Source organism: Tubulanus polymorphus, chromosome 1, assembly GCF_964204645.1.
Source record: "Tubulanus polymorphus chromosome 1, tnTubPoly1.2, whole genome shotgun sequence".
Taxonomy (NCBI): Eukaryota; Metazoa; Nemertea; class Palaeonemertea; order Tubulaniformes; family Tubulanidae; genus Tubulanus; species Tubulanus polymorphus.
The window spans coordinates 6,446,864-6,458,668 of record NC_134025.1 but is presented as its reverse complement, the minus strand read 5'-3'; the positions used below and the strand labels follow the sequence as shown (position 1 = coordinate 6,458,668).

At 35.2% G+C, this 11,805-nt stretch overlaps 4 protein-coding genes across 5 annotated transcripts; 3 read left to right on the top strand and 1 right to left on the bottom strand.

The window, feature by feature from the left end:
* Positions 1–7: 7 nt before the first annotated feature.
* Positions 8–1,026, top strand: LOC141909721 (cytochrome c oxidase assembly factor 1 homolog). The gene is made up of 4 exons (XM_074800314.1): positions 8–200; positions 313–464; positions 615–691; positions 818–1,026. Exons 1-4 carry the CDS (start codon positions 110–112, stop codon positions 981–983), a joined length of 486 nt encoding a protein of 161 aa, XP_074656415.1. The 5' UTR covers positions 8–109; the 3' UTR covers positions 984–1,026.
* Positions 1,027–1,168: 142 nt separating this feature from the next.
* LOC141909707 (beta-parvin-like) lies at positions 1,169–5,206 on the top strand. Of its 2 annotated transcripts, XM_074800294.1 has the most exons (12): positions 1,169–1,317; positions 1,695–1,784; positions 2,753–2,823; positions 2,906–3,008; positions 3,100–3,246; positions 3,324–3,439; positions 3,523–3,584; positions 3,738–3,757; positions 3,839–3,900; positions 3,976–4,044; positions 4,132–4,306; positions 4,400–5,206. In XM_074800294.1, exons 1-12 carry the CDS (start codon positions 1,200–1,202, stop codon positions 4,474–4,476), a joined length of 1,110 nt encoding a protein of 369 aa, XP_074656395.1. In that variant the 5' UTR covers positions 1,169–1,199; the 3' UTR covers positions 4,477–5,206. The 2 variants fall into 2 exon arrangements, with proteins under 2 accessions (XP_074656395.1, XP_074656404.1); XM_074800303.1 differs by lacking the exon at positions 1,695–1,784 and having other exon boundaries at positions 1,182–1,317.
* Positions 5,207–7,214: 2,008 nt separating this feature from the next.
* On the bottom strand, positions 7,215–11,006 carry LOC141911651 (uncharacterized). The gene is made up of 11 exons (XM_074802645.1): positions 10,893–11,006; positions 10,568–10,690; positions 10,404–10,487; positions 10,190–10,293; positions 9,386–10,091; positions 9,116–9,295; positions 8,714–8,860; positions 8,500–8,615; positions 8,196–8,412; positions 7,848–8,120; positions 7,215–7,757 (listed from the first exon to the last, which is right to left on the bottom strand). The coding sequence occupies exons 1-11, from the start codon at positions 10,942–10,944 to the stop codon at positions 7,369–7,371; spliced, it is 2,391 nt and encodes a 796-aa protein (XP_074658746.1). The 5' UTR covers positions 10,945–11,006; the 3' UTR covers positions 7,215–7,368.
* Positions 11,007–11,059: 53 nt separating this feature from the next.
* Positions 11,060–11,776, top strand: LOC141915239 (SRA stem-loop-interacting RNA-binding protein, mitochondrial-like). The gene is made up of 4 exons (XM_074806705.1): positions 11,060–11,208; positions 11,306–11,364; positions 11,458–11,565; positions 11,679–11,776. The coding sequence occupies exons 1-4, from the start codon at positions 11,148–11,150 to the stop codon at positions 11,730–11,732; spliced, it is 282 nt and encodes a 93-aa protein (XP_074662806.1). The 5' UTR covers positions 11,060–11,147; the 3' UTR covers positions 11,733–11,776.
* Positions 11,777–11,805: the final 29 nt, after the last annotated feature.

The window sequence follows — 11,805 nt, the reverse complement described above, 5'->3', positions numbered from 1 at the left end:
AAAAATTCAATATATATTTTATTCAAGTTGCAGAGTGAAGTGAGTTTAGGGATATCTCGCTTATTATGACTTCATGCACGTAATGTAAGATCATAGTTGATGGTAAATAATGGTTAGTTTAAAGGTGCTTACGAAGATTGCGCTGTTCGGGGGTATAATCACTGTTGGAACCGGTGCTGCAGTAATGGAAAGGATTCAATGCAAGTAAAATTATATTTTGTTATCTTGAATACCTATCAGTGGTTGAATAATGATTTATTATGCTAATGTGGAAAGTATTGCTTGTTTGAGATGATCTAATTTTCTTTACAGATAGATTGAGACATGAAGACCATTACAAGAAATCGGTGACTTTGTTACAGAATTATCAACCGGCAACCAATTATCTGGGGGGTCCAGTGGGTTGTGGACGACTTGATTTAAGAACCAAAGGACTCAATCAAATAAGCACTTGTGAAGCCAAGGTATTAATGATTTAGCTCATTTTTTCTGATTTCTTTGAATCAATAATTGAACATTACCCCAATGCGAAATTTTCAAAGATCAATTTAGTCCTTGATTGGACAACTTCCATCACATTTCTTCATATAAAGAATTTTCCTTTTCTATTTCAGTTGACCATCCCAGTGAAAGGACAGAAAGATAATGGTACACTGTACAGCAAATGTAGCCGGAATTCAATAGAAGAAAAGTAATTATTGATACTTGATTCAGCTAGATTTTTCTGAGCAAAACTACTTGAAATTGGCCGGGTCTTATTAATACATTCAAATCAATTTAGGTTATTTTTCAAAGTCTTATGTCTCTTTTTTTGCAGTTGGGAAGTGGACGAATTAGTCATTGAGATTGATGGAATCAAACGTTCTTGGAAATTTTATGACCGTTCGCGTCTGACTTCTAATAACAATACTGATGATAGTTTAAATGATAGTACTAATAACGAAACTAAAAATGATGAACAGTTATTATATATTCAAGGTTAAGTTGATTGGTAATAAATGAATGTTTTATTTAGAAAATATTACTTGTGTGTGTATTCGGAAAAGACAATTTATGGAAATTTTAATGATTGAAATGGTTTTTATAGATTTGAGTCGCTGTGCGCTGATAAATGAGAAAGTGGCCAAACAACTCCGACATGTCCGTTACCTATTCCGTAACCAATTTGACTCGTTTTACTTATACTTAACAAATCCAATATGGCGACGACTCCGACATCGTCGACTCCTCAGAAAACGAAGAAAGTTTCAAAAGAAGAGTCTTTTCTTGATAAACTAGGCGGAACGATCGCTCGTAAAAAGTCTAAAGCAAAAGAAGGTAAAATAAATCTAAAGATTGTTTTAAAATCTTACTTAGAAAACAAGCAATACGACCATACTCGCAAGATAAAATATGACTTTACGTTCCCGATTGGTGGCGCCACTATCGTCATTTTGACAGCTGTCAAACATTTTATTTTGATTATTCAAAAGAAGACAATAATTGGACTTCGATTGTCAACTGCAAGATATCAGTCTATGATAAATAATCCCTTTTATTCTATATTGCATGGTGAACATTTTTTAGGACAAAAAAGATGATATGGGAAAGTTTTTCGGCTGTTTGTTAATAAATTACTTGAATTTGAACCTGATCTCTGCGCTTGACTTGATTTAATTGTCCAAGAGATTATTACTGTAGTTTGATTATTATAGCTCAGGATTTACAAGAAGAAGGCAAACATGCTATCGAATCACCGACCAGCCCTTCAGTGCCAGATCTTGGCCCTGAAGGCTATCTTCTTGGTTTGTATTTGTAATATTAGGACTTTATATCGCTTGACTCTACCTAATATACATATATACATATAGATCTAACTCATATACCAGTATTCTATTTAACACTGTGTGTAGAAAAATGAAGTCCCACAGTAATAGCCAAATCTAAGCAGGAATTTATTCGAATATCTCAGTAAAAATCACATGTTTAAGGTATCTTTAAAACAGTGGAAGGTATCTTTCAAACAGTGGTTAAAGTTGAATGTTGTTAACATTTTAGAAATTGATCATCAAGAATCTTTGTCATTTACTGGTACTGTGGAACTTTGTTTTAGCTACGCATTCTTCATTTATACACGTTATTTTGATATGTCTGATAACCTGGACACAGTTATTCTTGCTATACTAACCGGCTTATGTGAGTTATTTATCTAATCCTAACCCAGGGATCGGTTTTCATTCATTAAACCAAGGAAACATCGGAAAAGGTGTAAGTTTGAGACAAATTATTAGGCCTATGTGCCAAGGTGTGGTCATTCTTTTCATAATTGTAGGGTTCTTTATTTACTGGCTAATTGTTGAGATATGCAGGTAGGCCTATAGATACGGGTTGTCATATCTAAAAGGTACTAATATGTTACTTACTAAGTTTCTTTCTTTTTCGCTAATAAAGAAGATTTTGCAATGCTTTGCTGTTACAACTTAGTATATTACTATAAAGCAATTGGTTTAGTAATTATCTATGTGTATTAGATAACTAAGTTAATCAATTCTCATACATGTGTTTATACAACCATCTAATGTTTTTATCTGTTGATATATGTGGTGGCTGTTTCAGGTAGGAATCTGCATTTAATCCAGATAAATCAAGACAATTCAACCGGTTCATGAAACAGTTCCATTTGCATAAGAACAGTATTTTACCTGCAAGATGTTGTTCTGATGAATAGAGTGGCTCTAACCTGAATGTAATTGTAAATGCTGTTATTTTTTAGAGGAAAATGAGGAGAGATCTATGATTGAACCGACATCTAGAGAAGATCCGAAGTTGAAAGAATTACAAGAGGTACGCATTAATCAGATTCAAATTGAAGTAAGCTTAGTTGTAATTTCGCGCATTTATCCTATTCATGATATTTATTTTGTAGCTGTTGTTAGATTGGATTAATGATGAGTTAGCTGATCATCGAATTATTGTCAAAGATTTGGAGGAAGATTTGTTCGATGGACAAATCCTGCAAAAACTAATTGGTAAATGGATACTGGTATCAGATTCGTTTGCATGAAACATCGATTTTGAATTATCTCGATCTGTAGTTCGTTATCTCATTTGTCTCTTCAGAAAAATTGGCCAGAATAAAAGCAGAGGTACCTGAAGTCACTCAGACAGAAATTGGTCAAAAACAAAAGTTACGGGTAGTACTTGATATGGTGAATAGAATATTGAATGTTCCCCCGAACTGGAGTCAAAAACGTTGGACTGTCGACAGTAAGACTGAGACAATAGTATTCACGATGTGCCTGCGAAGTATATCCCAACACTGACTTTCGAGTGTTTCATTTCAGGTATCCATTCGAAGAATCTCGTTTCTATATTGCATTTACTCGTCGCGTTGGTTCGTCATTTTCGGGCTCCGATTCGTCTGCCGGAGAATGTGCGTGTTCAACTCGTCGTCGTCACGGTGAGTGGTCATTTCACTGATTTCATTTGTCATCGACTCCTTAATAGATGCTTTACGCGGTAATTGATGTTTATTTCTTGTAGAAAAAGGAAGGTGGAATTTTGGAGAGTAAATTGGTAACTGAAGAAATAACTTCTTATCATGAGTAAGTTGAATATAATTTTTTATAGCTAACTTGAAAAGAATTTTAACCAATGAATATTTTCTCATTGGGTTCAAATGTTTGGGTATTTATTTTTTGCACTATAAGGTTTAATTCTTGATTACCTGCCTGAGCTTCATATTATAAATTTTTCAGAGACACTTCTGCAAGATTTGGTAAGTTGAGTGTTTATTTTAGTGATTGTGAGTGATCGTTGAGGATTCAATAGATTTTCAAAACTATGAATTTGTTTTCAGAGAGAGATGCATTTGATACTTTGTTTGATCATGCACCTGACAAGCTTAATGTTGTAAAGAAGGTAAGAAAACAAGCTTGAAGCAATTGTTAGAAATTCAGATTCCTGAAATCGTACAATCCCCGCATTTCCTTGCAGTCATTGTTAACGTTCGTCAACAAGCAGCTGAATAAAATCAATCTGGAAGTAGTAGATCTTGAGAACCAAGTAAGGAACACATGATTAATAATTTGTATTTGTAAATTTGCTAATTCTTGCTAATGGAATTAAAGCATTATTCTTTATCTATTTCAGTTTCATGATGGTGTGTATTTGGTGCTTCTTATGGGTTTATTAGAAGGGTACTTCGTGCCTCTGTACAGTTTTCATTTGACACCAACGACCTTTGAACAGAAAGTTCACAACGTTGCATTTGCTTTCGAGCTTATCGAAGATTCGGGACTTCATCGACCGAAAGCTAGACCAGAAGGTAATGTATTCAATTGATTACTCGGGTCCTAATGATTAGATTTAACAAACTGATATGAATAATCGGGAATGAATACGGTACGTGTTATTTCAGATATCGTTAATTTGGATTTGAAGTCAACTCTTCGTGTTTTATACAATCTGTTCGCTCGTTACAAGAATATGGATTAGGAATGGAAGAGATTTTCAACTTAAGCGGCAAATGGAGATTTAAAGATGCTCTCTTGTTAACCAGTAGATAAGAATATGAAAATGCTAGGCGTGCTAAGTCGTATTTCACATGAAGGCCTCTGCGAGCTGGGTTTATGTGCCTTGGAAATACCAAACGATGAGATGAGTGTATAACTGCTGAATGAGTGGTGCTCTATTTGGCCACTGTATTTTTCTCTCTTCCTTGCTACCAGTAATACTTTTCATATGCGTATATTGTATATGTTATTATGGTGCTATTTTATATGTGTGTTGTAGTCTATCATACTAAATAATGTTTGTTATTAATCCTGCATTTTTTAATTACCAAAAAATCTGTAGATGCATCACATGATAGCGGACAATTTTATTTAAAATTTATTTTAATGAAAGTAGTGAAATGCTTTCACGGGCAGCTTTGGACATTAATTTCTCAAAATCATTGAATAAACAGTTCATTTAAATGGACCGTCTGTACTTTTTTTGAGAATACTTATAAAGAATCATATATTAGTTGTGGTATGCCATAAGGCATTAAGTTCTATAGTATGTTCCAATATGGCTATTATTTTTAGGTGATGTGTACCAGTACATCCTTAAGTTAGTCTGAATACCAGTCGTTACGGTTCCCTACAACCTCATGAGGAACAACGGCTAGGTACTAGACTAATCCTTAAGTATATTATTAAAATATCAATAAATACAAATATTAACTGCACAAAATGTCTTGCATTAGTTATTTTTTATGGCGAAGTTTGGATTTCATTGTCACACATCTTTTAAAAATTTTAATACATGCAGGTTGGGTTTAATCATAGAGCAAAAACAATTATATGGTATTACATTAAATTATCCCAGTCATGGGCGCATAGATGCTGTCTACTGTTCCATAAGGTGCTGCCGCTATGCTCTTCGTTAGCGGATTTTTCGAACACTAACATAAATCGACTCTGGCAACCAGAGAGAGCGCTTGCCACAGTCGGTTCATGCTAGTGTATGAAATATCCGCCAACGATGAGCATAGCGGCAGCATTGCACGGTATAGCGAGGTAGGACGTTCATTGCCAGAGGTGGATTCTGTTAGTGTACCCTGGTTAGTTAAGCAGCACCCTAACACCTTTATACCCAAAATAATATTAGTCTCCAGTCTTGAAAATTTTTTCCTCTTAGCTACAGGAAATCAGTTCCACACCCGTTTATCCTGCAAGCATTAAGTAAAGTCACAATACAGTTCTAACAAAACTTCACAAAAACATAAAGCAAAAAACTTTGTGCTAGATTCTAATTAGAAGGCATTTGGCATAATACATTCTTAAAGAGTAGATAACCAACTGTGATGAATTACATACCGGTAGTCCAGCCAACTACATGTAACCCAACATAATGTACGTTGTCTATAAGATATATTACAATCAGGTCAGAGTCGGATTCTGTAGAGATGATAAAATCGCTCCAGAGAGTGACATTTTACACGATTTCTTGTGTCTGGTCAATTGGAATTTAGTGTTAAACTTTTTTACTTCCTTGCTACCAGTAATACTTTTCCTATCGCATATTGTATATGTTATTATGGTGCTATTTTATATGTGTGTTGTAGTCTATCATACAAAATAATGTTTGTAATTAATCCTGCATTTTTTAATTACCAAAAAATCTGTAGATGCATCACATGATCGCGGACAATATTTATTTACAATGAGAGTAATGAAATGCTTTCACGGGCAACTTTGGACATTAATTTCTCAAAATCATTAAATAAACAGTTCATTTAAATGGACTGTCTGTTCTTTTTTAGAGAATACTTATAAAGAATCATATATTAGTTGTGGTATGCCATAAGGCATTAAGTTCTATAGTATGTTCCAATATGGCTATTATTTTTAGGTGATGAGTACCAGTACACAAGTTAAGTTAGTCTGAATACCAGGCGTTGTTACGGTTCCCTACAACCGCTTGAGGAACAACGGCTAGGTACTAGACTAATTCTTAAGTATATTATTAAAATATCAATTAATACAAATATCAACTGCACAAGTATATTATTAAAATATCAATAAATACAAATATCAACTGCACAATAAATACAAATATTAACTGCACAAAATGTCTTGCATAAGTTATTTTTTATGGCGAAGTTCTATATGTCTTGCATAAGTTATTTTTATGGCGAAGTTTGGATTTCATTGTCACACATTCTTAACACATGCAGGTTGGGTTTAATCGTAGAGCAAAAACAATTATATGGTATTACATTAAATTATTCCAGTCATGGGCGCGTAGATGCTGTCTAGTGTTCCATAAGGTGCTGCCGCTATGCTCATCGTTAGCGGATTTTTCGAACACTAACATAAATCGACTCTGGCAACCATAGAGAGCGCTTGCCACAGTCGGTTCATGCAAGTGTATGAAAAATCCGCCAACGATGAGCATAGCGGCAGCACTGCACGGTGTAGCGAGGTAGGACGTTGATTGCCAGAGGTGGATTCTGTTAGTGTACCCTGGTTAGTTAAGCAGCACCCTAACACCTTTATACCCAAAATAATATTAGTCTCCAGTCTTGAAAATGTTTTCCTCTTAGCTACAGGAAATCAGTTCCACACCCGTTTATCCTACAATCGTTAAGTAAAGTCACAATACAGTTCTAATAAAACTTCAATTTGTAAAATATTCATTTTTCATTTATTTCTTAGTCATGATTTTCAACAAGATAAAGCAAAAACTTTGTGCTAGATTCTAATTAGAGGGTATTTGGTATAATACATTTTTAAAGAGTAGATAACCAACTGTGATGAATTACATACCGGCAGTCCAGCCAACTACATGTATTAACCCAACATAATGTACATTGTCTATAAGATACACTACAATCAGGTGTCAGGTCGGAGTCGGATTCTGTAGAGATGATACAATCACCTCAGAGAGTGACATTTTACACGATTTCTCGTGTCTGGTCAAGTGGAATTTAGTGCTAAACTTTTTACTGCATCGTGCGCAAACAAAGTCTTTCACGCCTAAATGTATGTTCATGTGTCGTTTGTAATTCTGTAGTTTGTAGAATATTTTAGGACAATTGTCGCAGACGTAAATTCTCTCTTTCGTGTGCTGGTACTCGTGGACTCTCAGATCGGATTTCCGTGCGAACATTTTACCGCAGTATTCACAACTCAATGATTTCTCTTTTGTATGAACGACTTGGTGCATATCCAGGTGGGCTTTTTGCGTGAATCGTTTATCACAGACATTGCATTTGAAACGTTTATCACCTGAAAGAGAATTCATATAGTTGCCAAGTTGAAATATACGATTATAACTTTAAGGTATTTCATTGCTATGAATGGCTGCAGAATACAAACCTGTGTGTATTTTAAGATGCATACGTAGATTGCTGGGATCATTGAAAGCTTTATCGCACATAGAACATTCGTAGGGTTTCATATTCATGTGTGTGTTGACATGATTCTGTAATTTGGTTGATGAACTGAACAACCTATTGCACACCATGCATTGCCATTTCGACATCGCTCTGCCATGCACCGATACCATGTGGTCTCTCAATTCTTCAGAGCCTATGCATATTTTACTGCATTGTCGACATGATTTCATATCATCAGGACTTACGGGAAGGCCTAAAAACAGACACGCACATATGACTCACAAACACTATGTATGATTAGAAAATCACATCATTGTAATATGCTTACCAAGACATAATGCATAATTCTTTGAGTACCACAGGCGAAGTTCAGTGTCGGCTAGTATATTTTTACACGTCACAAAGTATATCTTATCATTTTCTTGATAAACCACGATATTTTGTTGAGTTTGCTTTTCAGCTGCACGAACGAATGACATCCAGTTTGACTTATCTTCATTTGTACAATTAACCATTTTAACGCATTGTCCATCAGTTGTAAAAAGCTGAATAAACAAACATCAATCTAAGAATACATGTACTATTGTGGGCCTTCATATTTACGAGATTAACTGGCCATCTTGTCAACTTACTTGCCATATTTTGGAATTTGATCTATAATGTTTACCGGTGTCCAGTTTGTCAATAAGCTCTCCTATCAAAGGTCCAAATCTTGTACGGGCGCCTATATCTGTTTGTGCCCAAACACCTACCATTTGTAGATAAAATCAACTCATCAGATTCACAATTCTTAGATTCTTAAGGAACAATTTGAACTCAAAAACTGAATTCAGCTTTTCTCTGTACCTGTATGTTTAGTGGTTTCTTTGAGGTAAAGCTGTAAAGGTATACTCATTCTAGCTCTGCTTAATATCGGCTTGTCATCAATGATCTCATATCCATTGGGGTGAGTTTCACAACCATTTGATATGTAGTCATTACAGTCAACACAATCTTAAAAGGAAACAAATGATATCTATTAAGTAAACAGCAAAACTGGTAGACTGATATATTCTCAGTTTTTCAAAGTTGGTAAGCAGAACCCACTTGTTGATATATACGTTGATTCTTGAAAGTTTATTATATAAACTTTTATATTACCAACTGTGGGTTTCGCTTACTAGAATTCATTCCACTGCAGCTGTATAATCCCATGGATGACAGTCTCTTTATTGTGAAGACTTCAGAATGCCATGAACAACAACTTACATAGCCACTCACTGAGCTCATTAGTGGTACAGGTAATACATGTATCATCAGTTTGAATAGTAGTTTCTGGTTCACAGGGAGAGATGCTTGACGATTCCTCTGGTACATTTTGCAATGATGATGGCGTACCACCGCGATCTGCTAGTTCCATTGTTGGGGACTTTAATATCAATTCCAATACTAGTGCAAAATACCAACATGATTAGAAAACACAGCTAAAGTATTTGAACTTCAAAAATAAATCATCGAAGAACCGACAATTGAGGATACCTGATGATAATGCAGCAGAACATTCAGGATCGAGTTGCCCATGCACTACAGCTGTTTCACTGTGGTTGTTTTGGGCTGTGATTTCAGCCACCTCCTGACATGTTTGAGATTCTAAATTTGTCGTTGTCGTTGATGAAACTTCATCTGTCGATGAAACTAAATTCTCCAATTCCGGCGACGGATTCCGCCTTGTTTTATCCTCTGATGACGATTCGATATTTTCCGTTAATGCTGATTTGAAAGTTTGTGTTTCACTCGATTTTGAATTCATTTTTTGCATGACGGATGTCGGCAAAGGGGTATTCAACTGCAACACATTACCAGGACCTACAGTCAGTATATCCAATAAAGGGTTTGTCAGCGATGGCCCCAAACTAAAAGTATTGGTTATTTGTGGCATAGTTGATGGGTTAGCATGATTTGTCTGTTGTAGAATGTTGGCAAGACTGGATACGGTACTCGCTAAATGAATCTGGTTTGATGAAGACACCGGTTGAGCTAGATTCGATACTGAGTTCGCTAAATGAATCAAATTCGTAGATGGAGTCGATGCTAATTGTAACAAATTAGCTAAAGCTGTATTTGGAGCAGTTTGAGCTGCAGCGCCGGCGGCTGAATTCATAGCACTAACAAATGGAGCTAGTATCGAACATAGCTGATGATTAAGCTGGTGTGAACTTGGTGCTTGAGATGCAACTCCTCCAATCTGAAAAAAGTATTAGAATCATTTTCAGCTAACTGCTGGGACTATATTTACACACAATTCTAAGTAATTGGTCAATTGATTAATTGACTGATGAATACCTGAACAAGTGACTGTGGATTATCAGCCGTAAGTCCAGCTAATCTACATGTGTGTAAAGACTGAAGTGGCTGCATATTCGAATTACCAGTTCCCCCTATGAGACCTGTTGATTGAAATGGTTAAGGCATTCAAATATTAGGCTGATAAAAGCAAAATCATAAGTACGCAGTTACATATTATTATAAGAGGGTAATATTGGCCTGAGGTGTCTACCTGTAATGTTTTGAGCGTCATTCAACTGATTAAAATGAGATGATTGTAGCGTAATAGGAGCAGCCGTCTGAACCTGATTATTACCTGAAAAATATGATATTTCAAAATGTATTGAATTCAAAGCAGCAGAGTCAAAACTAAAAACTAGATCTATAATTACCTACCTGTATCTGTGATGAGATTAAGAGATAGAACAACTGGCATAGAAGAAGCTGTACCAGTGGGGGCGATATTACAACTTGTAGAAGCTGCAGCTGGAGTTAATGGTAGTGAAGTAAGTGGAATACCTAAAATGAATGACCACTATGAAATAGATTTATAGAAGAGTGACATCGTTGGAGTCATTGATTAGTAGTGGGATTGTGTGAAATCTTCGTTGTTGTTTTAGAGCAATAAAATTTACTTGAGGCCCTAATTAATTTATCTTTTTACAAACTATTCGTAAATTATCAGCAAACCGCTGGCTCTTCTGTTCTGGTGGTGGCTTACCACTTTGACTTTGCTGTACAAAATTACCACTGTTTAGATTAATTTGACTCATCGTTGAAGCGATGAAGTAAAACTGAGAAATAGTAGATATTCGATCATAATAATAATAGTGCCTTGTTCCACTCCGTATTTTAGTGTTGTTCCGAATCCACGGCCGGGGATTAGTATCGACGCACAATTCAATTCAATAAAATATATCGAAAATAAAATAAATCGTGTTTAACTGGTAGAAAAAATCGCTCACCGTTCCTCATTATGTCTACCCGTCAAATATATAAGATTTTTGTTGGCAATCTTCCTTGGACAATATCCAGAAGTAAGACGATCTTGGTCTTGGTTTGAAATTTTATGAACATCTTTGCCTCAGCATTTGTTCTGTTTTTGTACGTTCTCTCTTTCTCATGTCTTTTCAGAGGAATTAAAACTATGTATGCAACAATTTGGACAAGTAAAATCAGCGCAAGTTGTATTTGTAAGTTCTCTTTTTGTGTAGTTAGAAGCAAGGCTATATAGGCCTAATACTTGGGAACATTTATAGATGTATCTATTTGTGCTTATTTCAAAGAATCGTGAAAATGGAATGAATCGCGGATTTGGATTTGTTGAATTTGGGACTATGGAAGGAAAAGAAGCTGCTATGGCGCAAACTAATGTAATGCTTGAAGGAAATAAAGTATGTATAGATGTAAAAATTCTAGATCTGTTTAGATTTGTTCCGTATACAACTCTTGAAAAAGTTTTTTGAACTTGAATGTGAACTTGAAACTCATATTTTCTTTTTTTCAGTTGCAATTAGGAACTGGGAAGCGAATTTATTCTCCGATGCCAACTTTGAAATGATTGTAATAAACTATAGTTGTTTATGTAAATAGATGAAATAGAATTTTATAATAATCAATTTTTGTTTGTTTTT

What these genes read in the sequence shown, in the direction of transcription:
- LOC141909721 (XM_074800314.1), top strand. Translation starts at nt 110, where the DNA reads ATGGTTAGTTTAAAGGTGCTTACGAAGATTGCGCTGTTCGGGGGTATA. An exon ending in TAAGCACTTGTGAAGCCAAG is followed by an intron (nt 465 to 614) that starts GTATTAATGATT and finishes TTTCTATTTCAG; the next exon opens with TTGACCATCCCAGTGAAAGG. An exon ending in CGGAATTCAATAGAAGAAAA is followed by an intron (nt 692 to 817) that starts GTAATTATTGAT and finishes CTTTTTTTGCAG; the next exon opens with TTGGGAAGTGGACGAATTAG.
- LOC141909707 (XM_074800294.1), top strand. Translation starts at nt 1,200, where the DNA reads ATGGCGACGACTCCGACATCGTCGACTCCTCAGAAAACGAAGAAAGTT. An exon ending in AGACACTTCTGCAAGATTTG is followed by an intron (nt 3,758 to 3,838) that starts GTAAGTTGAGTG and finishes ATTTGTTTTCAG; the next exon opens with AGAGAGATGCATTTGATACT. An exon ending in ACCGAAAGCTAGACCAGAAG is followed by an intron (nt 4,307 to 4,399) that starts GTAATGTATTCA and finishes GTGTTATTTCAG; the next exon opens with ATATCGTTAATTTGGATTTG.
- LOC141911651 (XM_074802645.1), bottom strand. Translation starts at nt 10,944, where the DNA reads ATGAGTCAAATTAATCTAAACAGTGGTAATTTTGTACAGCAAAGTCAA. An exon ending in TGTACAGCAAAGTCAAAGTG is followed by an intron (nt 10,691 to 10,892) that starts GTAAGCCACCAC and finishes CATTCATTTTAG; the next exon opens with GTATTCCACTTACTTCACTA. An exon ending in GCATCTTAAAATACACACAG is followed by an intron (nt 7,758 to 7,847) that starts GTTTGTATTCTG and finishes ATTCTCTTTCAG; the next exon opens with GTGATAAACGTTTCAAATGC.
- LOC141915239 (XM_074806705.1), top strand. Translation starts at nt 11,148, where the DNA reads ATGTCTACCCGTCAAATATATAAGATTTTTGTTGGCAATCTTCCTTGG. An exon ending in AATCAGCGCAAGTTGTATTT is followed by an intron (nt 11,365 to 11,457) that starts GTAAGTTCTCTT and finishes CTTATTTCAAAG; the next exon opens with AATCGTGAAAATGGAATGAA. An exon ending in TAATGCTTGAAGGAAATAAA is followed by an intron (nt 11,566 to 11,678) that starts GTATGTATAGAT and finishes TCTTTTTTTCAG; the next exon opens with TTGCAATTAGGAACTGGGAA.